At 41.4% G+C, this 27,316-nt stretch overlaps 1 protein-coding gene across 5 annotated transcripts; it reads right to left on the reverse strand.

Annotated features, from left to right (window-relative positions):
• On the reverse strand, positions 1-26,984 carry apc (APC regulator of WNT signaling pathway). Of its 5 annotated transcripts, none has more exons than XM_056736157.1 (17): positions 26,789-26,984; positions 26,063-26,119; positions 19,064-19,216; positions 12,329-12,413; positions 12,028-12,217; positions 10,892-11,000; positions 10,694-10,795; positions 10,534-10,617; positions 9,777-9,851; positions 9,268-9,366; positions 8,807-9,185; positions 8,443-8,538; positions 8,218-8,357; positions 8,051-8,128; positions 7,832-7,948; positions 7,532-7,746; positions 1-7,286 (listed from the first exon to the last, which is right to left on the reverse strand). In XM_056736157.1, exons 3-17 carry the CDS (start codon positions 19,196-19,198, stop codon positions 941-943), a joined length of 8,250 nt encoding a protein of 2,749 aa, XP_056592135.1. In that variant the 5' UTR covers positions 19,199-19,216; positions 26,063-26,119; positions 26,789-26,984; the 3' UTR covers positions 1-940. The 5 variants fall into 5 exon arrangements, with proteins under 5 accessions (XP_056592135.1, XP_056592132.1, XP_056592133.1 ...); XM_056736154.1 differs by having other exon boundaries at positions 10,694-10,807; XM_056736155.1 differs by lacking the exon at positions 26,063-26,119 and having other exon boundaries at positions 10,694-10,807.
• Between the last annotated feature and the right edge of the window lie 332 nt (positions 26,985-27,316).

Genomic DNA, 27,316 nt, shown 5'->3' on the forward strand with positions numbered 1-27,316 from the left:
TGATGTTTATTATGTAGATTTTTTATTGGAAATATCTTGTAAACATCAATCTGCCCACTTTATTGCATGAGAGGGAAAACGGAACAAAAATATTGTGATATTTACACTGTGGTTTTGGCAAAACAGTTCAATTTTATGTGCTTAATTACTAAATAAAAGGGAAGGCAAAAGGAGCATTTAAAAAGGTACCAACACCAAAACCTACAGGAATAATTTAATTTTCAACATTATTTCAGTCTTCCCAACATTACGGTTTCATTGGAAAGACACTCGGCTCACCTGGCAACAACTATACACAAACAGCAGAGCAACGGATCTATGTATTATATATAATCTATGTCAACCGTCAATATCGTTCAACAGTTCCAAAGGTTACTTTGTTGTTTTCCAAAGCGTACACACAAAAGTGTAAAATGTTACACTACAGCTATCAGTACAGTTTGTGTCCACAGAAATCTTTATCTTCATATGAAATACTATACCACTGAATCTGTCATGCAAGGAAAAAAATCCATTATGTACTATATTACGTACAATATGCAACAGTAGAATGAGTTTAACATTTGCATTAATACAGGCTTACAGTCATTTGATCTAAAAAAAAAAGTTGAATGAATTAGTATTGAAGTCCACCAAATGTTTAACAGCATCGCATTTACTCCACCTTTAGCAGTAATCTGTCGATTCAAGCAACATATAGGTTCCTGGTGCATGGTTAAATTAACTATATACATAAATCTGTACAGTACAAATCGTCAAATAGTGTAATTGATACATCCCAACCCCTAGTTCGCTATCTAGATTATAACCAACATTTATAACAGCCAGCAAGAATGTTACCCATCGCAGCGTGCAACTAGGAGTTCTGAAACAGTGGCAAAATAGAAAGTCATTAGCCAAAGTCCATAAGCAGTGTTTTCTGCCACCGTAAAGTTCCACCTTAAACAGAGGTGACGATGTAGGATCCACTTTCAGTCGTGTCACCTTTAGTGTCTCTCTTTTTCCCATTGTTTGTAACGGGTGTCGGGATCTGAGATGGTCTGGGTGTCGTGTTGTCAGTGCTGCTCTTTCTGGGGCTCGGCGTGTAATTGAACGGACTCACCCGGGCGGCAACAGCACCACTAGGGGAGCTGTGCTTGCTGGAATTACTTGAGCTAAAAGGCGTGCGTTCAGCAACTGGGAACTCGTGGACCTCTGGGCCAATGTTGGGAGTACTTGGTGCTGGCTTAAGGTCTGTGACTTTTTTATCAAGAGACTCGGTACTCCTGAGCAAATTGAGATTCGTTTCTGACCCCAAATGGCCCGTGGCTGAATTTTCATTTGCTACTTTTAAGTGTGATTCACTTGAGTCAAAAGGAAGCCCTTTGATTGGCAGACTGTCGATAACGGGAGGCGTGTTCGCTGTGGGGGATTTACTAGACCTTGGGTTGTTTATGGGACAGTCCTCGATTCTCACCCAGACATCTTCCGTTTTGGACACAGCAGCACCCATTGCGTAAGCAGCATCACAGGTTGCATCAGGTAAGTCTAACGTCATAGAAGGTGCGATTTCGCTCTCTTTCATTTTCCTCCATGTTCCTTTCCGTTCCAGGCCGCCCTCCTTGCCGGATTTATGAGGTGGATTGGTGGGCTGTCGCTCATCCTCGCTTCTACCCTTTTCGCTGGACTCAGAGGAGGCAGAGAGAATTGATGAGCTGCTACCTGTTCTTTTCCAGGTGCCGACTCTTGGGAGAGACGACGAATGTTTGCTGTGCTCCCTTTTCCATGTCCCCGTCCTGTTGATTGGAAGCCTGGATGGACTTTCCGAATGGGATCGGGAGATGTCCTGCCTTCTCAAAGACTTGCCGTCACCATTCTCAACAGAGTTTTGACCGTGGGGGGACTTTCTCAGTCCACTTGCTTGGTATGGTAGACTAAGTGACATATCAGGCAAAGATGGACTAGATACTGGAGTCTGTGACTGGCTTGTGGAGGAAGGAGATAATGACTCAAAAGAGGCAGACTCTTCTAATTTTCTTTTTAGTGTTGGACTGGGGGCTTCTTTGATGAATGTTGACTGACGGACTAGTCCAGGTTTCTCGGACCGATCAGACTCACTCCCACTTGACTTCGTTGATGACATTCGAGACATCTCTGCCTTTTTTGAAGGGCCTGTGGCTCCGCACTGGTTGAGACTCTTTGACGCAGACTCGCTTCTAGGAATTCCACTGGTACTTCTTGGCAAACCACTTTGCTTTGGTGGCGTCTGTTGCCCGAGCTGCCTTCCCGGTGATGTATAACTCATGCGGCCAGATCCTGATGATTTTGTTGAAGCAGCACTGGGAGAGGCGGTGCGAGGCAATTGAGACAACTTATTAGATGGGTTCAGACCGTTCCTGCCGGGTGACACGGAGGCACGACCAGGAGACTGCATTGGCCTTGCTAGAGATTGCTGAACTGGTCTACAAGGTGTGGAGTCTCTGGACCCCGATCGAGAGGAACCTTTACTAGACCCTCCTTGAGCAGATGGCGGTTCCCTGGCAGCACTTGGTTCAGAACTTGATTGCGTTTTCATGGTTCTGGGAGAGTTTCCAGGACATGGTGCTTGAGACGGTGGTTTTGACATTTGACCACGTGGAGGCGGCTTTTTAGGAACTGGACTGGTGCTGGGAGAACTGCTTCTCACACCAGGAACGTGAACCATTGTTCTCCCTCTGGATATCACTGGGGCTTGAGCTTGCCTGTGTTGAGAGGCAATGCTTTCAAGACTGGGTCTGGGCTTTCCTGTTATTAGACTTTTGTAAACTTTCTTTCCTCCTTTCAAGCCTTTATCAGATTCCTCCTCTTTCTTTTTGGCCTCTAAAGTGCTTTTTTCACCAGGCTTCAATATTCTAGCCCCTTTGTTTGCAGCTGGCTTGTTGTCATCTTGATTTAATGGAAGGTGGAAAGGTGACCCAATGGAGATGCCAGATTTGAGAGAAAGAATAGAGTCTGAATCAGAAGAACCTTGTCTGGAGAGACTGGCCGCAGCCTGATGCAGACTGCTTACAATAGAATTAGCACCTTCTTGAATGGCTTTCCAGTCAAATGATTCAGAGTCTGGTGATAAGGCTTGCTCTGAAATAGGACTGTGTGTGTCTGTGAGATCTAAAATAAGATCTGGTTCCTCTGATAAAATGCCATCAGCCATTATGGTTTTCTCTTCCTTAGATTCTGTTTCCTCAGACTTGCTTCTTGGTGGTTGCTTCTTTTTCTTTGGCATTGCAGAACTGATACATTCTTGCAGAAGGTCATCTTCAGAATCAATACTAAGAGAGCTTAGAGAACTATTTCTAGAGAAACACACAGGTGTGTCCTCCACATGAAAGGCTTTGGGTGCATAACCAGATGCTTGTCGTCTAGGTACTTCCATCTGGGTGACATCATCTTTGTGCGAGCAGTCTTTGTTGTTGTTTTCTTGGTCAATGTCACTCAGAGAACTAAGCGACGAATTTCGTGAGAAACACACTGGAGTGTCTTCGATAGAAAACTTTTGTTTTTCATCGCACACCGCTACTGTGTTTTCTTTGGCTGCTTGTGGAAAACTTGCTTGTTTTTGAAGGGGTTTTGTTGGAGCCATTTGAAACACTGGTACCCTGCTCGTGTTTACTGGCTGCTCTGCACTGCACTTCAAAGGCAGAACTTTTCTTTGCTCTTTATCTTTTCGCAGCTCTGCTTTTTCCTTAGATAAGTCAAGGTCATCATCCTCAAAGTCAAGTGAACTGAGCGAATCATTGCGGGAGAAACAATAAGGTGTACCCTCAATTGGTGTGTAATGATGTGGAGAATCAAAGGCAAAGCCAGTACGTGTTCTCTCCTCAGGAGGAGCAGGCTTATCTGCAAATTCTCTTGAGACTATTTTGGGATCCTGCTTTTGGGTTTCTTTGTTTTTATCTGGATATGATACTGCATCTTGCAAGTTATTAGGACCTTCTGGCCGTTTTAGCATCCTTGCTCTGTACTCACTGCTTTGTGGCATGGGCTTGACAGGAGAAGTTGGCTTTTTCTTTTCCAAGTCTTGCTGAACTAGACTGCCAGTGGCGGTAGATGGATGCGGAGACTGATCAGACATCTTTTGCACCCTAAACGGCTTATGAATTTTGCTTTTGGGCATTGCTGAATTGATGCACTCTGCAAGAATATCGTCGGCTTCATTCTCAACCGGAGCCGAACGTGAGGAAGCCGTATCTTTTGTCTCTGCACTTTTGCCCTCTGGGAGGGTGTCTCGTCTTTGACTGGATAATTCCGCATTGGGAGCTGAACTTTCCATACAAGCCAGCTCATTCGGGGGGGAATCAATAGTGAGGTCACTGAGCGATGTTGCTGTAGAAAAGTTAATGGGCGTTCCCTCAACACAGTATACACGTGGCATGTCTTCACCGTGGGCTAGGGTCAAATGTTTCTGCTGCTGCCCTCTACTTTGTGAAGGTAACAACTTATAAACCGGAAGCTGACTTGGTTTGCGAGCAACGGGTGGGGGGATACTTCTAGAAGTGGGTGAAGGTGACTGCTTTTTCGGTTTCCTTGATGATTTTGTTGGCATTGCTGAGTTAATGCAGGCCTCCAGAATCTCAATGTCATCATCGTCATCTGAATCGTCCAAGATATCTTTTCCAACTTCAGAGGCAGAGGGTGGGTTCTGCTGTACTTTGGGCTCTCTTATGTCTTCTTTCTCATGCTCTGCCTCAGCACTGTGGTCATCTTCATGAACTGGGGGCATTATTTTCAGCCCAATGTCTTTCTGAATAAACGGTTCATCTAAACTTAGTGCACTGAGGCTTGAAGAACAAGAGAAGCCATCTGGAGTGCTTTCGGTGGCAAAATGTAAAAGAGTATCATTATCTGGTAGAACTTGCACTTTCTGCACAGCTGCGTTAACGGTGTGCCTCGGAGGCAGATCACGTTTTTCAGAATTGGGTGGGACTGCAACTTTTTGCTTCACTGATGTGGTTCGTGGTGGTGGAGGTGGCGGCGTCTTGTTACGACTTGGAGGCATTGTTTGTCCAGGGCTGTCAGGCAGATCACTCGGGCTGATAATTCCACTCACCATACCGCTGCACGGTTCACTCTGCACAGAACTTGCAATGGAGTGGCTCTCAAAACTGTCCAGGGAGCTGACAGAGGTACATCTGCTGAACATGAGAGGAGTTTCTTGTATGTAGTGTTCAGGAGGACTTTTTGGCGTTTGGGCACCACTTTTGGATGGGGATTTAGCACCAGATGAAAATTCCACTGTTTTGTGATGCCTGGGGCCATCGTTATGTCCCAGGTGTGATCCTTGATGACGTGGCGGCTTCATGCGGACATAATGCACAGACGACTGGCTCTCACTTTTCCTCTGGTCTGGTGCCATGCTGTTTACAGAGTCTTTGTCTGATATGGGCAGAGTTTGGTAGTTATTAGCCGAATTGACATTACGTTTGCAGCTTTCCATTTCATCTTCCTCTGAGGACAAGGACGATAAAGAGCTACCACGTGAGAAACATATGGGAGTGTCCTCTACACAATAGGTCTGTAATGTTTCTTGATTTATTGTAGGAGCCTTGCAGGTTGGGTTCTTCTGAACTGCCCTTGTTGGTCCCAGTCTGCTTTGAGCAGATGATGGGTGGAGCTGCTTTTGCCGACCTTGATTCTTTATGGATGTCACAGAGGAGGAACTATCTTGACTTAAATGGTCTTTAACAGAGCTTTGTGCAGAAGATGACTTTGTATGACTAAACATGGCTTTTTTGGAGGCAGGCTCAGGATATTTCAAACTGTAATCTATGGGCTGTTCTGCGTGGTGGTCCTCATTGTATTTCAGGCTGTAACTTGTTTGATCATCAGGTTGTTCTTCTTCTGAGTATCGCTCGCTGTAGTTAGTCGGTTTGTCATCTGCATAATCATCGACAGCACAGATGGTTTGAGAAATCTTTTTGTTGAGTCCATGATTGGAGCCACTGTTTATTTGCTCATTGGAGCCCCTTGGCCTGAATCCAGACATGTCCTGTTGAACAAACCTGGGTTGGAACTTGTTTATTTTGTCTTCTCCATCACTGCTGCCTTCGGTGTACATGGGGTATCCCGGGCTTTGGGATCTTGGTGGTTTCTGATCAGGTCTTTTCGTTTCATCATCAAGGAGTTTGGGCCTTGCCCACCTTTCGTTCTGGCTTGGGCTTTGTCGACCAGAGTTGAGCTGCTCATCTGAATACTTCAAACTGTAGTTAATGGGTGTGTCCAGATCTCCATTGTCATCTTCCATGTGATTTGCATTGTGTATCTTATGGGCAAGATCCGCAGGATATTTTCTGTAGACGCAGCATTTGCTCTCATCGTCTTCTGAGTACGAGTCCACCGACGGCTTCATTTGACCCCTCTTGCCGTATCCATCAGTGCTATTTACGCTATTCAGACTGTCATTAGATGCACCGTAATCCAATTTGGGCATTGGGCACGGTCTGCCGGACGAGTCCGTTTTGTAGTTGTACATGTTTTGGTGACCGTGAACCGCAGTGGGACGTCTCATCATGTCATCTTGAACTACATGAGGCTCTGATGTGGAACCACTGGTTCTATCATCCATACTTAAGTGCATACTCTTGACTTCCTCCATGACCACTGCGATCTGAGCGGCAGTTGTGGGAATCTGAACCATTCGCTTTGCAGGCTCTGCATCGGAATGGAATCCCCTTCGTTCTCGATCAAGACTTCGGTCCCTCTCAGCTCTGACGTTTTCTGCATTTCCTCTATTGTCCCGAGAGGATGGGCTAGAGAGCACCGGGGTGTTCATGTAAGGCGAGCGAACGCCGACTCCGTTAGGGCTGTAACCGTCTGATCGACCCACGCCATCGTAGTCGCCGTAGATGTTATGCTTATGTCTTGGCTTAACCCTGTGAGAGGCCTTCGGGCTCAAATTGTCAATGTTATCAAATGTTTCGGAGAGGTGCTGTGCGTCTAGTTCTTCAAATAGTGCTTTCTGTTTTCTGACATGGAGGGAGGGCATACTGGACCCCGGGGACATTATGTTGGTGTCCTTGTATTTGGCAGGTCGATTTGCCATAAGGTTCCGCAAAGCGGCTGCACTTCCCATAGCTATCATCTTGTGCTTGGAGTGAATAAGGTTTTTCAGCATGCTAACTGCCCCCATCTCCCATAATGCCTCCTGATCTTTCGCATTCCGAGCAGAGAGGTTCCATAGTGTTCCACAGGCATTGCTCACTATCGTCAGACTGTGTGATTTGAGGTGCTGGAGAAGAGTCTGTAGACAACTGTTTTCTCTCAAAATTTGCCTGAAAAGAGAAAACAAGACTTATTACACACTCGTGGACACAAATATATGTTTTTACAAGGTTAAACAATAAGGATGGAGCAAGGCAGTGTGAGAGAGATTCAGATGTGTTCTTATGCCTTGCAAACTGAATACTTGCAGTACTTGTAGAATTTAACGTAATTTAAAATCAAATTACTTTTAATCTCCCAAAAGAAAAAGCTTTAAAAACAAGGGAAAGTTTATATACACCAACTTCTACAATACCTGTGCTCTTCATTTGTGGCAATGAGGCTCGACACGTTTCTTAAGATGCCGCCCCCGCTTTCAATAATGGCGAGGGTGTTGGTCTGGCTTCTGTATGTAAGAGTGCTCACTAAAAAGGCCAAAGCCCCTGGAACGGTACAGATATCCGCTTTGTTTTCTGTGCAATGTGCGGACAGGTTCCAAAGGGCACTCAGAACGCTTTTTAACGTGGATTCCTTGAAAAACAAGATAATGGGTTTAATGCACGTCTAAATGGCCCACGGGCTTTCAAACTTTTCAACATGACGTCAGACGTATCACCTTCTGAACCTCTAAGGCACACTCCATCAGAGCCCGGACGCTTCCAACCTCTCGTAATATTTTCTTGCTGTTCACGTCAGCTCGCCATGACAGGTTTCTCAAAACACTGGCAATGACCTGAAGTGGAGTTTCATAGTGCACACTCAGAATAGCTCTATTTTCTGATAGTTTTTTAGGTTTGGATTTGACTGGATTCATGCAAAATATGCATTTTCAAACCTGCTGTAGGTCCTCGCTCTCCGACTTCAGTTGTGCAACCATGGCCCTCATGCAACCTTTCATTGAACACAGTGTAGCCTGCGAGCATGACAAGACAAAAGAAAGATAAAATAAACTTAAAATAAATAGCTAAACTTACACAGAAAATGCCGTGACAGACAACATACCTTATTAGCTACATCTCCAAATGTTAAATTAGTCAGAGCCATCCCAGCATATCGTCTGAGGGTAACACTGTAGTGGTCACTGGTCAAACCGTAGATCTCACAGTCCACCTGTAGCAGCTCCCCGATAGCCTGAAGGCCGCCTGCATAAACACGGTCAACAAGACTTAGATTCTGTGTGTTTTTAAAGCATAATAAGGATAAAAGGATACATTTTGGGTTTCATACCGAGTTCATTCATTGCGTGTCTGTGCTCTTCATCAAAGGACAGTTTCATGAGAACACAAACCGCCGGGCAGATCTGATGCTCCACAGGAGAGGGCACTGTAATATACATACATTATCAGCTTATAGGTGAAATGTGTGTCCACCCACTTAGAACAGCTATACATTTTTTATTAATTATGTTATTAATTCACTGATATTTTCAAAACCAACGTACAAATTTGATCTAGAGCATATGTATCATGTTCCTATCGAAATCCCTTTAGCACTGGCCAATACAACTAAAAATAAGGATATCAAAAATATCCCTCTTTGCTATTCCTGACAGCCCACTTAGGAGACTATCCTGAGATAGGTTTGGACTCACTTGGATTCTTGTCCTGGTCAACGCCTCTCTCGTGGCTCTCCTGCCACTCCCAGCAGGTCTCGCAGTAAGCTCGAATCTGCTCCAGCAGGTGGAGCACCCGGATCTCCCGTCGGCCGCGCTTGTCATCGGGCTGTGAATGGATAATGTTATGCAGGGCGGCGCTGGCCCTCGCCCGGGCCTCTTTGCTGCCACGGGAATTTCCGAGCAACACGGAATCCTTGTCGTTGCCATGGAGAAGCTGGATGAGCAGCGGCAAGCAGCCGGACTGACGCATGGCAATGCAACTGTCCTGAGAGCTCGACATGGCCAGGAGCGTTCGAGACATGTCGTCTTTATCGTGGGTCCCCAGCATGGACAGCAGAGAATAGACCATTTCCACCTGTGCGCAAAATAATTCAGATTGAACCTCTGGTGAGACGAAGCATGCGTTCAATGAATGCATTTGTATGGCACAAGCTCACTTTAGTGCCCAGATGACTTGTCATTCGGCGTGGGACGGAGTAACTTCCAGCGCTGCTCATGTCATTGGATGAGTCATGATCCAACCGAGAACTGGAGCCCTGACGGACAAAAACATACATCATCAATTCAACACATATGTAACAATAGTAATAAAGAACCGCTCTTTTAAGTTAGGTCAAAGTTGATCTCTGTAGCTAATCCATATCGCTTACACCATCTGTCTAAAAAAGACCACAGGAGCGTACACAGGAAATGATACGAAATACAAAAACGGAGCTCAGTTAAGCCTGGATTTTCTCTCGAGTGCTCAATGAGCAACAATAAATCCATTAGCATATGCATTCGATTCATTAATATTCACAGCACACCAAAGCTCTCAGCGCGGACTGAAAGGGCTTTTAAAAAGACTGGGTAGACATTGGTGAACCGTTCTCTTCTATTAGCAAAATAAGTCTGTTTTAATAGAAGTCTCTTGCAAATGACAAAACATATTAAAATCGTCCCTCACCTGAGAGCAACTGCCTCCGCCGGCGTCTCCCGACGCATGGGCACCTTCTGCTTGCGTCACAGCCTCATGCTTGACCTTAATATAGAGGGAGACAATGACTTTTAGAAAGTGAATGAGCCAGCAGAAACCAAACCACAACTCACTCGGTAAGAGATGGACTAGAGCATCTTGCTGTGAAAGAAGCTGTTCGAGGGAGGGAGAGACAGAGAGAGAGAGAGAGAGAGACTCTGGCTAAAGGGGACAGATAAACAGCTCTGTGTGTCAGGAATAAATTATCGGATAGGTGTCACATATAGACAGAACGGTTCACTGGGGCTATAGGAGCACAGCTGCTGGAACGTGACGAGCTTCATGACCTACATACGTCTGTAGATCAGACGGCAGGATTACAGCAACAGAGGGGAGGAAAACAGAAACGTCCAATCAGATTCAGATTCATCACATGCACAGACAAACACAAACTCTGGGCATGTGTGCCTTCATAAATAATACAAACTGCGTAATGTTTGGTAATAGACGCTCTAAACGTATTGCCTTTAAAGAGATGGTGCACACAAAAATGAAAAACGTCATCCATTATTCATCCTCATGTCATTTCAAACCTGTACGAGTTTCTTTATACTGCTCAAAAAATATATTTTGAAGACCGTTTTGAAGACACCGAATCCCATTGACAAAACCACTGAGACATTTTCTCAATTGTGTTGCACAGAAGAATGAGTCATCACTGGCAGCGAAAGGCAAAATAATCCATTACCTCAGAGTCAATCGACTGCGTCTGCAAGCGCGTCCGTATCCTCAGCATGTCTTTTTCAATCTGCTGTATCCGTGCCACACGTGCCTGGGAAAGTGCAAAACCTCCGTCAGTAAACTGCATACGTCACATACTGCAGGTAACTTTCAGCGTCCGCTCTCACCTGTGCCCGTTTCTCCATGTCCTGGCATGTGCCCAGTTGTTCCTCCATGGCGGCTCTGATCTGACGAGCCTCGTATTCCAGCTGTCTGCGCGTCATGTCGGTCTGCAGAGAAAACTACAACATGACACGAGCGTGAAGTCACAGCCAAACATGCCGAGCTCTGCAAACAAGCGAGAATGCAAAACGCGTCTGACTTACATTCTCGGTGAGCGGCAGACTGTCGATCCGTTTGGTGAGGTTCTGCAACTGGGCGTAATACCAATCTTTCTCCTTTTCTTCTTTCTCAAGCTCAGCCATCAGTAAAGACCTGATTGAACACAATACCACAAGAAGATATTACATTGAGAGAAAAAATACAAATCAATGTCAGTTTAACAGATCAACTAAATGTGATGCGGTCTGGGAAAACCCTGATGTCGCACACAGACATTTTCAGGAATATGGAAAAAAAAAGTTGAAAGTAAGTTTTGTGTCAAAATTGGGTTTTCTTTAATTATTATTCTATATTATTATTATTGAAAAGCGTTGCCTTTGTTTAGGTAGTGGGTGGTTACAATATTAAATTAGAATTTCTGTTGAGTCTCTAAATTGAAGTTTTGCCTGATTATTGTTAAAAATGTATAAAATTAAACAGTGTTCTTGAATGCCTTCGTTAAATAACCATATGGATAAAATTGGCTTCATTATAATGGTTTAATGTAAAATATACATTTTAGCATAATTGAACTTCATCAAGTTAATGATTGAAAACAAGAACAAGAGTATTAATCTGATTCAACTAAACAACATTACATTAACTTTATGTAAGTATCTTAGGTTTACTGAAATAGATCATGTCACTTAAATTCAACGTTTCCATTTATATTTTCAACATATCGTTTTTTGAGTGTTTATAAACGACAAGCAAAGTTTTTTATACAACTTTATCATGAGATGGCGGAGCTCACCGTCTAGAGCAGGGGTTTCCAAACTTTATGATGCCAAGGACTCAATAATATGATTAACCTTTGTGTGGGACCCCTTTTCAAAAATATATATCAATCTACATTTTATCTGTGTAACGTTTAAAAAAAATTGTTGGATAAATAGTAAATAGAATAATATAAAGACAACACATTGTTTCTAAACCTAAATAGTCCGCAACAATTTCACTTAGAGTCGGAAATGACTCTAAACGCATTTGCTTTACTCTCTTCAGTGTGCTGTCCGTGCCGTACCATCTGTACCACAGTTCACCACGTAAATCCCCTTTACTGACAAAACCCTCTATGAGCTTGACAAGAATCCTTTAATCAACCTTCTTAAAAGCATTGTGGGATGTACACAACACTTACCGTTCCTTCTCCAGCTCCTCCAGATACCCGGCGCTTTCTCTGCCCCCGCCGGTCACCCCTCTTCTAGGGAAGGAACTCATTGGGCTGGGACTCGGGCTGCTGTCGGACGAATGGGCCGAACCGGAACCCTGAAGAGAGGCTTTGGACCTCAGCTTCACGCCAGAGAAACTGTTGGGATCGAGACTCATCTCTGCAAGACACGACAGAACACGTTCCCGCGTGTTTGTTTATTAAACCTGGACTTGGCTCATGCAGATCTGCTTTGCTTTATAGCATGAATGTGCCTGCATGTCATCGTCACCTTTAATTCTTTCCAAAAACTCGATCTGTCCTTGAGTCTCTTTGGAGTCCTCTTTCATAGTTCCTTGTAGATGCTTCAAAACCTCCTGAAAGACAAACTCGCGTTATTCTTTTATCACACGGCCGCACAAAAACATCACATCTGTGTGTGGTCGGAGCATTAGCAGCCATCACGTTAGATTATCTCAAGAAGCACGAAAGGTTACGGACACGAGATGTTTTGAGCTCAAACCACATGTAAGATTTCTTCTCCCTGTGGGATAAACCTAACTGATAAAGAGAGAGAAAAAAACACGTCCGTCAAAGAGCTTCGAAGTGCTTTGATGACGAAAGCGAGAGACGCAAACAGCTTTGAAGCTCTAGACGCACGCACCTGTCGATTCTTCTGCTCTGGGATTTTATGCGTGAGCTTTGATCTCACGTCACTTCCGTAAAATGGGTTTTTAGATGTGTGCTAGAACACTGATCTTCACCGTTCAACCAAAACTGACTTGACCGCAGAGCTTTACAAGTAAACAAATACATCTGAGGTGATCTATGGTCTGACTCGGCACTAATAGAACAACACACAACAAAGAAATTGTGCAAGTCAAAGAAACAAAGAAACCTTCCTTTGGATAAAAGCGTCTGCTAAATGAATAAATACAATAATAGGCATTCGAAGGACCCACAAAAAAGGTTGTGTCTGGAAATTTAAAGGTATTGTTCCTCCAAAAATAATTGTACCATTTTGACACTTGTTCGAAATCGTATGACTTCCTTTCTTCTGCAAAACACGAAAGAAGATACTTTGAAGAATGTCGACAACGACCTCACTGACACAAAACCACATTTCTGAGACATTTCTCAAAATATCTATTGCGCTCCAAAGATCAAAGAATCATACACAGATTTTGAACACCACGAGATTGAGTAAATGACAGAATGTTTATTTCTGGATGAACTGAATCAAACACAACCGGTATCAAAAGTCGTCCCCATTCAACGATCTTGTCACGACAAGCGTAAGGTCCAGCAAAAAAGCAGGTCAAGTCTATTCAGAAAACTTACCGCACAACATCCGCTGAGGTTTTAATCGATGTCTCTTCACGGCAGCATCTCTTCTCAGAGCGATCTCTCAAACATACAGACACCGCCGTAAAACCATGTCAAACATCAGACTGAACGGATTTCGCTGAGCACTATAGTGTGTTTGAAACAAAAAGCCCCAAACAATGTGACTGCCTTACAGGAAGCAGCGCTCACCCCCCTCCCCACGTCCCATCCCGGAGACCCAGAGCCTCATGGAGAATACAGATGGCTCCCCATTCAGCAGTCCAGTGGCCCACCCTTCCCTTGCGGCCCGGGTTCAGACGAGCCACAGTGTGTTGAGGACACACAGAGGTGTCCAGTAGACACAGGTCAAACATGACTTTCTATCTAATCGGCACGACAAGGTTATTCTGTTTCTGCGAGGCGCATGTTTTCACCAGAGGGCGCATGACGTCACGTTGAGTCGTGTCAGGAAACAACAGCTTCATTATAGAGGAGGGGTCATATGATTCCAGGCCCTTTACCACACCGTGAGTCAGAGCCATATATACACTGAATTAAAAGACACGATGACGGCAACATCGTTCTCTCTAAAGTGACATTTTATCCTGTTTACATTCCTCGCTCTGAATGTGATTCTTCACTATCTGACACTTTAAAACATGGCCTACGTACATTTTTTCTTGAAGGCTATAAATCAGGTTGTGTCAAAATAAGCACATCTGTCCTCAACAAGCCCATACTTGTTTATTCTGATAGGTTATCCGATGAAAGTTCAGTCATCATTTGCTCACCCTCTTGTCATTTCTCGACTTTCTTCTCACAGACATTTTGAAGAATATCGGTAACCGAGCAACTGTGGTACTGATTTACTTCTGATGTAAAGACACAAAACCAATGCTTGTCCTCCGGTGCAGCTGTTGTTCGGTTGCCAACATTCTTCAAAATATCTCCTTTGTGTTCTGCAGAAGAAAGTGCTGTAAACGATGACAGAATATTCATTTTTGGGTGAACTACCACTTTAAGTCAACATGAAATCAACGCAATTGTCATTGTTTTTAAGTAATCTTAAAACGTTTATGATAGTAATTTAACTAACCTGTTTGGGTACTGGGTACATTAATTATTCAATAAAATATTAATCTCACAAAATCTTCAGGTGACATACGTCTCGACCTGGGGGTGGGACTATATTGACTGACCAATGGCCAGGTTTCCAATGTCCAACAAACCAATCTATTTCCAAATGATGACTCATGTCGCACCCTACATTTTTACTATTTCCCAAAACGTACACCACAATTCATGAAAAACACAAACGCAACCACCGTTTTTTGCCAAGTTTAAAGCCACAATGTGTACCTTTGGACTCAACATCGCCATCTCTGTTGGAAAATTTTTATTTCATGTTACTATACCAACTTACGGTTAAGCCGCTTAAAGTCAAATTACCATAAACTGTGTGCATTTATAAATATACCTTGTCATTTTTTATTTTTCTTAACTATAATATTTTTTATTTTATTTTATTGTTTATTAAAACAAAATATTACATTAAACTGATGGAGCAACATACCCAACGCCCTAAATTACTAATCATTATTGTAAACTGACCTCTTTGAACATTGATTTTTTCACACAGTTTTTTCATGAAGTTGCTCTTTGTTTTGCATCAGCAAATGAGATGCTTGACTTCGCAAACAGCACTACTAATAATACACAGCATTACATGGTATAATATAAATATGTTCACTCAAATACAAGATGAGTTGCGGACACCATGTCATGCCGTTTGCAAACGGTCCACTCCACAAATATCACAAAAGCGATTTGCCAACCTTCCTAAGAGTAGATTACAGATCAACAGAAAATTTTACATTAGGATGGAGTTTAATGTCCTAATAGGTTTCCAGGGCTATAACAGAGTGCAGCACATCAGCCCCGTGTCAAAGTCCAAAGGAATCGAGTTTCTGCCGTGCAGATGCCCTCGCTACAATATTAGAGTCGTCCGTCCGCTCATGTGTGGAGCTGCAACCACACCACACTTTTAAAAATGTCATGCTATACTCCCGGTAATGGAAATCAATGCTTCTAGAGAGCCATCCGCTGGGAGACTGTAATGCTTGCATATCTGATTCCAGGCCAGCGTGCAGCAGTCAGTCGACCCCCGTGGGCCCCCGAGTTATTGTCTGGGAGTCTGGGAGGTGGGAACCACAGGGACGGATGACGTGCCTCTCGGCTTTTCCAGAGATAAAGGTACACTGCCCTTGAACCGCGGAAAAACAACATCACATGACACGCGTGGTATGCAATTAGGAAAAAACAAGTGTGGCGGCTGACGACAAACAAGATTTAAAATGCTTATTTATTTTTAAGAGGACTAACACAACACTTGAATGCCGTCAGTAAATTAACTCCAATGTAACCTGTTAGCTGGTGGAATTTTGATTTAATTTCAATTCAATTCTATTCATATAGGGCTAAAGTAGATTTAGTAGAAATAATCTTTAAAGCAAATTTATTTAATGATTTAGGAGAAAAGGAAAAACGATTTAAGAGGCGATGACTATATATCCCTCTACTACCGCAATTGTCAAGGTAAGGTGCAAAATACATCTTATAAACCACCAGAGAACTTTCATTCGAGGATTACGGCCCTGTGAGTCATTACTGTAGGAACAGAGGATCATTATTTCATGACGAGATCATTACTAATCCTCCGGTTTAAGTCATCGCACAGAGAAAGTAAACTGATTTACTGCCTCACTGCTGAGAGAAACTGAACCAAAAGCAGTCGCCTCACAATTCAAGACTATTCTTGATCTTAATCATGTACGACACAAAGCTACAAGCGACAAAATCTCTCTCTCTTCTGTGTTTATCTGCATTTTAGTGGCAAGCAGCCATGACGGCAGTGAATGACATGAAACAAATACAAAACGACAGAAAAATTAGCCTTGTTGGTCATGGAATGAAGACGTATCTCGCCTGGTTAGACAACAGTCTGAACACGTAAATGACCGCCGTGTTGATTAAAGAAAACAGCTCAACACAACTAAAGTTCTGCTCAATGTGTCCGAGCCGTTTCTGTGTCTAGGTTCTGCCGGCTGATGTTTGTTTCAGTCGGCTGGAGGGCAGAGGAAGCAGTGCAGGATGGAGGGGTGCAGGATGGACCACTGCAGGATGGAGCAGAGATGTATTCATCTGACAAACAAAGAGAGGAAGGGAGATCCTCTAAATTAAGCCGCCATTATCTCGGAGGCTGGGAAAGGGAAGCGGGCCTGTGAATGCTTCCGGAATTAAATACAAACAAATCGTTTTTGATGCTGGAAAAACCACTGAATATGGACACTCGCATCTACCTTTAAGGAATAACCCAGTTAATACTCACCTTCATTCCATCCCAGATGTATGACTTAATTAAAGCTGCTATTGCACACGCATTTTGTTAAAATCCAGCGTTTATATCATTAATATAATGTCATCACGTGAACAAACAAACATACCTCGACTTCTCTCTCTGTTTAAGAGTAACGAGCTAGAGCTGCAGGCACACAGTGCAGCCAATCTTGACGCAGCGCAGCCAATCTTGATGGTAAGCGGGTCTTCCTCGCTTGTCGGTTGATGCGTGGGCAGGCTATCGCTTTCACCTTGCTGTGGGTGTGCTTTTCCGGGCGAATTGCCCGTTTTTACGAAACTGAGTTTCATTTTCAAAAAAGAATTTCTGAAACGCTGGGGGAGTGTATCGAGCACAGAAATACTACATCATACGTCCAACTCGGTTTTTGACAAGTTGACCATGTCAAGCATGAGAAGACAACACGTTTAACATAGTAAATAAGTCAGAATGCATATAACACTGTTGCATTGTCCCTTTAACTTAATTTGATTACAAATTGTGTTCAATTTAAAAAGGTCGTACAGCCTTCATCTAGGATTGCATGTGTGTGAGGATATGGTTGTCATTTTTGGGTGAACTTGTCCTTAAAAAAGAAAACATTCTAGGAAGGGCATTTCTAATGATATCACTTTCAGTTCCTGTGACACTGAAACAGTAAACCACCACGAGCAAACAAGGAAACAAACAGGCAGCGGTTTAGCTATGCAAGTTTAAAATACACAGAAAGTGGGAAGTGATCCTCACCTTCAAGCTGTTCTTAAGTACATAAGTTGGAATGCTATATTGTAAATAGAGCAAAATTTGGAATCTAGTAACACCGATGGATTCGCAGCCAGTCTCTCTAGCATCTGTCGCAGCAAAAAAAGCGCTTGACAAACCCAACATCTCATTAAGTGCTTTAAGCACTATGATTACGTCTGGGGATGGCATAAGCGTTGGCATCAGGGCGGTCTGGATGTGCCCGATATCAGATCACCCTAATGAGAGAGGTTCCAACCAAAACCTCTTACATAAAATGAATATAAAAATAGGGATTTTACTTTCTGAGGCACAGACGCAAATACTGTTTCTATTTTTTTGGTTGGCATATTCATCCAGACAAATATGTATATATAATGGATTCCAGAGTCCACACCTGTCGAATTTTTGGTCTGGATGACCATCTGAAGTGCTTCGTCATTGAAAGCATATTTGTTCCTTTAAACATCACACCCCAAAAAAATCTGTTATGTTTGCATTTTCCAGGTTACCTTCTTATCTTTGTGACACTAACCAAAAAACAAGCTCCTCTTCTTCCTAAAGGGTTTTACACATGACGCAGAGACAAAAATCTCGTTCCGCTTCAAGGATTCCTCCCTAGCAACACAGACCTCACATACATCTCACACAAATTTCCTGCAACAGAGTATAAACATGTCCAACAGAACGAGACACGACAGCTACCCGTAGCTAGAATTGAACAGAAAATCTCTGTACACTGAACTTGTTTGAACCTTTTCTTAAATTAAAAAGAAGGGGCAGACAGGACCCGACAGCCAGCTCTTAATGTCTCGCTTCGTTCTATTTATGCCTCAAGTTCTTTTAAAAGCACTCTCTTCTTTCGGGACTGCCGGGTCACATCCAATTTTATAATGCCCACCTAGCAGGCTCTTGCGCTACTTCAAAAGCTCAGCTCGAAGAAGCGTCTGAGATACTGCCTTTGGTGTCAGACACCAAGAAAAGAAAAACTACTTAGAGAAAGATCAGTAGCAGAAGACGGCACTTTTAGCCACTCCCAAAACACATTGGGAAGACAAAATGAGGCAATAAAATCAATTTAAAACAGCCTGAACAAATATTCTGTTTCCAGAGCAAGATCAAAAAAAGTATTTTACAAAGTTGTTCTAGAAATACAATATAATCTCTGGATTTCTCTAGATTACTAAAGCCCCGTTTACACTGCCAGTTAAACGTGACCCAATTCCAATTTTTTCCTCTAATGTGACACAGATCGGATTTGACCCACCATAGACATTTGGATATTTCGAGATCAGTTTCAGGCCTCATTCATACGTGGAAACAAATCAGATATAAATCAGATATGCATCAATGTGACTGTCATGTAAACATGCAGATCGAATTTTCTGAGGCATTGCGGTCTGTACGTTATTAAAACTGTGGTAATTTGGTACTTGTTCCCCAGTTTTCTGATGTATGAACGTGTGGATGCGGTTAAATCAAAGACATTTATTAAGAGACATTACAGAAGAGATTATTACAGCCACCAAAGATCATGAAAACAAACACAAAATGCATCAACAATACCTTCATATTAAACGCTTCTGTCTCCAGTTTGTTGAGATGGTTGGAGTTGTCCTCAAGCTCTTGTCTCAGGTTGGAGTTCTCCATCTTCAACACCTCCACTTGCTTTAGAAGCTGATCATAGGACGCTGCAGCCATCTTGGACTATCTTCTGACCTGCACCATCCAACACAACAACATACATTTAGGATATTACGGAAGTCATTGTTTTTTTACGCCCACAATCAAATCAAATAAGACCGATAAAGAGTAGAACATATTATGGGTTTGACACTAAACATTTGTCAATCTTTGACCTCTGACGTTCCTCAGCTCATCAATGACCATTTCATCCCCCTTGTGGGGAATCACGATAACAAACGGGACTCACGTGTCTGGCTAAAACCGCTGGTGCCCGAGAGACAGAAGCGACTGACATGATTGTAGAGACACAGTAACACAGAGCTGCGTTTATAACCTCTGAACGAATGTTTCTATTTTTATCTCTGCCTTAAAGTGATGGCTGATCAACCATGCGAAAAAATCTACCACATCACTGTATAGCACCACTGAAAGGCTGAAGATCAGCTGAGACCATGCTCATTCTCTGGACTCTTTATACACAACACTGCGCTTTAACATCCATTGCACTGACGTAAGAGTATGTACTTTTACATAAATACACCACGGTAACCAAAGATTCGCCCATAGTTTGTATGTAAGTGTTTAAACCAGATCATGATAGAATCCAAATTTGATTCTCGTACTGTAGAATCATTTCAGAAAAAGTAACCCTAAAAAAATTGTCCCCGACAAGAGAAGCAAATATTTATGTGTGTTTTTTGGCTGCTACTAGTACTGCATTATTGATGCATTGCGGTCTGGCTGTTCAGGAGAGTTTAAATGAAAATGTGCACTTTGGCAAAAATGTGAATTTTGCATAAAGTTGTAGAGAGTAAAAAAATTACAATAACAATTTTTTCATAAAATATTGCAGTAGTTTATCAATGTGGGTCATCTCTTTTTTAAATTTGTGTGCTTTAGTTAAAATCTGAAAATCTTCTTCCTTCCTGTAATGACCATCCATCTTAAATGATCCATGTTAGACGGATTAGGCGGAGCATCCGTTAACTCCTCCCTTTCAACTGTCAGTATGCTGCGAGTTCCATTTCAAAATGCGAAAGCCGTTTTATACATCCAATCAGAGAAATACGAAAGCCACGGCCACTATTTTACTCATTAGAAATTTCATTTTACTCGGAAAGGCGTCAAAATACGGAAGTAAAAACGATCGCAACTTCCAGTTCACAAGGACTTTAAGGTGCCCCTGTAAATACAGATTGTAAAGGTTGATTTCAGATTTTTTTTGCATTTTATGAATACTTCATACTGTTAGCAACATGGCTGTTCAACGATTAATTGCATTCAGAATAAAAGTTTCTTTACATAATATATGTCCATTCATATTAATTTTGTATTTATAAACATACACATACATGTATATATTTAAGGGGGGTGAAAAGTCTATATATCATTTAAATTATACATAAATATTAATATAAACATACAAATATTGCACAGACATATGTAATCACAAACTTTTATTCGGGATGCGATTAATCTTTGAACAATCCGAGCAATACAAAATAAAAAAACCAATACATTCAAATCACACTGTCATTTGATAAATGTATCGAACATCAACATATTGTTACATTACCACTAAAATAAAATGGAAAATAAATACTAGATTATGAAAGAAAACTTTGGTGTTTGTTCTCTCTTACTTATTTTTGTAGTAAAAATAACCGTGGTATTTTGGTAAAACTACATGCATGTCATTTTTTATAACAAAGGCCAGTACAGATTACACATTAATGTAATGAACCCGTGAACTGACCTCATGTTTACACTTTTAAATATAGGTATCATTAATGTTTAACGACTCTCAATAAAGTAAATTCCTTTCGTTCAACATTCAATGTTGCGTTTTTCCCTAGTTTTTCATTAACCGAATCAGCAGTGGACATTACACGAGAAAGAGCTCCTGTCAATGTGACGGGGAAATTAACAGCTGTGTCCAATCAATGTGAATCCACTTCCGATTCTGCCACTGTTTCCACGGCACCACGACCATTTACAAGCAGATATCAAATAGAAACGTTAGTTCAATGAAGTATCAAGGTTTGGACAAACATTTGGTCTAAATTCAATTGTAATTGTGAATCATTTGTCTATCTAACTCTACTGATTGATCATTGCATTTAAAGCAAAAAATTCAGTTCCCACGAGTTATACTGATCAAATAAATGCACTGTAAGTTGCTTTGGATGATAGCGTCGGCCAAATGCATAGATATAAATATGCAAATATAATTTAAGGATTATTAAAGTGATTACAAAAATCTAACGCAAATGGGACAGGAATCTATTTCTCAAGCATCATTCCCGAAATCCAGGGTCAAATAATAACATCAAACCCTTATGATAATTATTTTCCAGCCCAGATGTCCATGACGTCATGACTACTGCACATTTCACACTGTTCGGATGTTTATAGGGCAGAATGAGCCACAGAAATCTATTGACACACATGTGATGGCACACATTTTGGGAGAAAAGAAACACTTACACATTAAACAGCATTGCAGGTTTAAAAATCACCGGCTGTGACGCTTACAAATGTAAATCTTGGACCTAACCAATCGTAAGAAGCTAAAGCACAGTCATACAGCATAATATCAAGAATGTCAATCTGCTGATTTATTAATTAATTAAGAGGCAAAGCAGTGTCTGTGATTGCGGACACAGCAAAATGGTCGACATCTATCGAGCAAAAAGGAGAGAGGTATGGAGAGAGAGAGAGAGAATGAGGAGGAAATGGGGAGGAGGGCAGAGAAGAAAGATTCATTAATATTTCAGCACTTCATCGCATACGTGAATCCAAATGTCGAGCACTTAACCACCCCATTTAGTTTGTATATTTGCACATGTTCAATGCTGTAAATAAAATGCATTACTACACAACTGCGATACATTTCAAAACATCCATTTTGTTCAATAGCTGCCCGTGTTTCTATGCATCAGAGGTGCAGTGCATGCAACCGTTACGATGCAATAAAACCAGTCACCTCCTCACCGGCAATGCAAAGAATCCCCTGCAGTCAACTGTACGAGATGCCCTTCCCATCATGCACAAAGACACGGTGCCCGTCACGTTAACTCGCATCCACCGTCCGAGCAGGAAAACCAGCGCACCTTATAAACTAGAATCTGAAATCATGACCTGCGCCCCGAAACATCCGCTTTGTTCGGCCATCATCCGAAGCTTACAGAGAGAGGAAAAGACCCTTTTGCAGTAGTCCCTCCATCTTGACAGGGCTATTACAGCTAACATTTACTGTGGAATCCGTGTACACATCCTAACTAATCTGACGGCTAGCGCATCTGTCCGAATGCAGCACAAAAGAGGCTTCTGTACAGACAGCGTTCACAGCATCCCAATGATAAAGCTGAAATCAGAAGACACGCACATCCCCCACACCCTCTCAATAACCAGCCATCAAAACAAAAGGCTTATCGGCACCGCCTTGCTATTCTGCACAGACATGCTATTATTTCCCCTGCAGGAGCTGCCAATGAATAGCTGCAATATAAGACGCAGCAGCGGCTGGGCTTCGCATCATGAGATCGGGGCATTTAAATGGAGACTTACCCCATTCTGCACCATTGACAGCCTCCATCCCAGCAACACATCAACTGAGTCAGTTGCCAGAGAGCATCCAGCCAGCACTGTGTCACATGGGCGTGGGCTCAGCCAATCAGAAGGCGGCAGCCCAGGCCGGTGCTGGTGCAGTGGCTGATGGTGGCTGGCCAGATTTCAGCACCGATGTACATCTGCTTCCCCTGAATGGGTTTTAAAAGCTCTCCGGAGGGAATGTGGTATAGGCGGCGGCCCCCAGCGTATGTATAAGGTACAGGAGATGGGTCACCACCAGAAGGTCACGTGAACCAACATAGAATAAATCCATTCAAATGGCATTTGTTGGAAAGTGTCAGGGTCAGATGCAAATTCGATGCATTCAAGCAAAGTTAAAATGGACAAACAAACAAACGCAATCGAAATCCATACTAGCAACTAACATCCACAACACAAATTTAGATCTAACAATTTACAATTCAGAAATAACATTACTAGGGCTGTCAAGTGATTGATCCCATCCAGAATATAGGTTTGTGTTTACACAATATATTGTATTTACATAATACATTTTGTACATATATTAAGAAAAATATAAAAATGAATTAACATTTATATATAATTTTAATTATTGGTAAATAAATAAATACAATTTCCTATATGTATTCACGTGGATGTTTTTCTGCTTATAAACACAAAATGAATATGCACATTGCATAGACATATTATGCAAACACAAAGTTTTATCCTGGATGAGATTAAACGCGATTAATCGTTTAAAAGCCCTAAAAATTACCCAACCATATCCAGCATTTTAATGTATTTATTTAGCAAAACATTTTATCGAAACCACCATTTAAATTGTGATTGCCTAATATGTTTTTTCAAATATCTATAAATAAAAAAATTACTAGCCTATCGGGAAACAGTGACATGGTGAGACTTTCCTAATTTTGTCTGAAGCAAAGCAGCGTTGAGAATCGAGAACAAAATACCAGAGACCATTTTATGACACTTGGTTTTGTTAGTGGTTCTTGAACGACTGAAATCTTCTAATGATCCAGAATCAGAATCTAAAATACCCTGACAGTGTTTCTTTTCATCACAGCACCACACCAAAACACTGGTGATAGAAAAAGGCAAAAACATTTAACAAAACGCAATGTTCGCGACACCCTTTCTGGTTGCATAAATCAAAAAATCGATTCACCACCAGATAAAGTCTCAAGAGCAACGTTGCAACTCTTTGCTTGCAAAAAAACCTATGTATGCATCATTTGTTCAAATACAGTATCAAGTAAAAAACACGAAGTAAACAAAGACACATTATCTTCATAATCTGTACTGTTGGGTCCCAGCGTTGTTCATATGCTGTTACTGTACATTCTTTTCATTAGGATTTAATAGTCACTGAATATGCCTTTGTGAATATAAAATAACATTCTATAAGTGGATGTGATTTATTTCTCAAACCAAAGAGGGGAAGGGGGTCTTTTCATACCCTGAAAGTGTTTTTAAATGAGTAAATGAGCTTTGAGAGCTGAAAATGGACATTGGCAGCTGGTCACTCAATGGGAAACTGTCCTTAAATCTCATCACTTGTGTGGAAAAACGTGTTTTTCTATGTGTTTGGTGTTATAGTTTGCCCATGCATGAGTTAAGACACGTAAAATAAACCTAAAAGCGAATGCTCACCCAGACCTGCCTGAAACGCCTCGAGTAACCACATCCCCACAAACCTACATCAGTTGGTGGTACGAGTTGACTAAGACCACCCAAATGTATACGCAAGTAAGCTAATTATACATGTCTAAATCGATTATGAAATCGATTTGATGTTTAATGCACAGCTCTTCTGTGAACTACGGCTGTTTGATCAGTAGGAAGTACTGCTTGTCTGCTCGATCTAAAATCACTACGAGATTGAGTTTTTTTATAACGTTTATTTGGAAATGCAACTTCTACCATCATTCCTATAAATCAACTTTATTATCATGAGAATACCTGATAAGGTTTGAAGAACAGGGATAGAAACTGATCACAGGCATTTCCTGGAACCAGTTGTGCTTCTTCTGTCTCCCGTAATCAGAGTTCCTGCACAAGAGCGCCCTCTGGCTTTTGGATGTGTCGGCATTTTACAGTAAATCATAAAGAAACACAGCATAATAATCGTACAATATATCGCCCGGCCCTGTGTTTTAGCCGTGTCATATGACCCCTTTAACGACCACATAAATTACAATACAATTTCATTAAAATACAATCACAAAACCCCCACAAATATTAAGTTAGAGAGAAAGACTGACTAACCACAGACTAGCTGCAACTATGTAGAAAACGTAGTAAAATACAACAAACAAGCCTCACTACACAACGTCTTTTCAAACTAAATGTTAACTATTAATATTAAGTCTGTAAAGCCAACATAAACATGACAAAACCATTTCAACTCTCAACCCACGACTAGAATTCAAAACTTAGTTCAGACGCAATAGATGACAAATTATTTTCGGTTCAAATCAAATGATCTTGGTCTTTTGCGAACACAAGATCAAACATCTTGGATTACACAAAACAAAACGTGTTTAGAATTACACACCCGTTCACAGAAAACGAAGCACGAAAACCACAGTTTTTGTATAACGTCTATGTTGATTTTACATGATGTTCTTTCTCGTATAAACAAGTGGTATCTTTTAGATACCTACAACTGTGCACCTGACCCAAAACTGTACAGTGCCCTTAAAATTCACCCAACTCACTGCAGTACAATCAAAAAACAGTTCTAAACCATCCAGACGTCGCAAAACTACTATAAATACACGTGTAAAACGTGTATTTCCATTCCAATGATTAAGTAGAACGCCACTTGGTTAATCTCGTGAGAAAACATAGCAGATGATGCTAAACATACAATAACAAAACCTGAAACAATGTCAAACCACATTTAGAAGCGATCTACAGTACACTCTTATAAATCAAGGTGCCTTTTTTGGTTCGACAAATAACCATTTAGTTATTTAAAGAACCATCTCTTTCTCACCATTATAATCTGAAGAACTTTTTATCATCACAAAGAACCTTTTGTGAAACAGAAAAGTTCTTCAGATGTTAAAAGTTCTTAGTGGAACTGTTTAGACGACAAAGGTTCTTCAATGGCATCCAAGAACCTTATGAAGCACCTTTATTTTTGAGAGAGTGACCCAAACGATACTGATCATCCTGTACATATGTGGGCGGATAAAGAAAAACAACGCTTTAGATTTCAGTCATCATGAAGGCCTTTACAGACCATTGATGTGGTAGGAAAACAGTTTTGCTCACCTTCTTCCAGTGCAAGACACTTCCCAAAGAGTGCAGGACAGATCTACTGCACGACTTCTGCGCAGGAAAACAGGTTATTAGAATCAAGTATTGAAGTATAGTATAGTAAAGATTAGAAGTGTGGAACACAAGAAAGCCGTTTATTATACTAGAGTATTAAAGAACAGAACAGATCGAAAGTTTATTAGACTTAAGTATTAAAGTAAAGTATAGTAAGGACTGGAAGCGTAGTAAACTAAATCAGTTCGAGTAGAACTTAAGAATGGCAGAGTATGGTTTATAAAATGGGATGTTTTATTAGAGCAACCACGTATTTATTAGTACATTAAGTTCATTAGGTAGTATTGAAGTATAGCGAACCATACTTTGATTAGTACACAAAGTAGTATTGAAGCATAGCGGACTACTAAAACTCATGTAAAGCTCAACTCTGTTACATCACATGAATCACACACAATAAAGCACCAGTTATATACAACATAAATAATAAACGTAGTAAAAAAACACAAAATAGGAAACACAGATTAGCTCGGGTCTCCCTAAACTCTCACACGCTACCACTTGAAAAACAAACACTTCTTAAATCTCTTAAACGACACTTTGTGCACGAACAGTACACTTTATTACCTCAATCATAGCGAAATTAACTGATATGTATCCATATTAGTGTGTGCTTCAGACAAGTGTGTTTATTTAAACATTATTCGGGCTATTTAAAAGTCTTACCTGCACAAACATTCGCTCGCTTCCACTAAATAACTCGAGTCTGATCCGCAAGACGGAATAAATCCCGTGAAGTCATGACGTATAAACGCTAAACTCGGATATTACTCTGCTTGTAGACCGAATCATGTATTTGTTGGAAACTTTTTCCTCTTTTTTGTCTCAGATTTTCTGCTCAACAGCTTCGATAGCCGCGACGCTTCGCCATATTGTTCTAGTAGTCAGCATGTGCGCATGCGCGGTGAGCTCTGCGCTCAAGACGCCACCATGCTGCGGATACAGGAAACGTTCTGTAGAGTTAAAAACAATGAAATGTATTATTGAACATCGTTTATATCACACTACTATTAAAAATGATTAACATGAGTATTGTTATAATTAGTATAAATAGAGTTCATATGACCAGAAAGACTTTCGTAGGCTTTTACTGACGTTCAAAGGGTTGACGATTTATATTGGTTTATTATTAAAATAATGTTAATTAATTAAAAAAATGTATTAATAGTTTTATTACCATTAAATTACATTAAA

This window comes from Triplophysa dalaica, chromosome 22 (genome assembly GCF_015846415.1).
Source record: "Triplophysa dalaica isolate WHDGS20190420 chromosome 22, ASM1584641v1, whole genome shotgun sequence".
Classification (NCBI taxonomy): domain Eukaryota; kingdom Metazoa; phylum Chordata; class Actinopteri; order Cypriniformes; family Nemacheilidae; genus Triplophysa; species Triplophysa dalaica.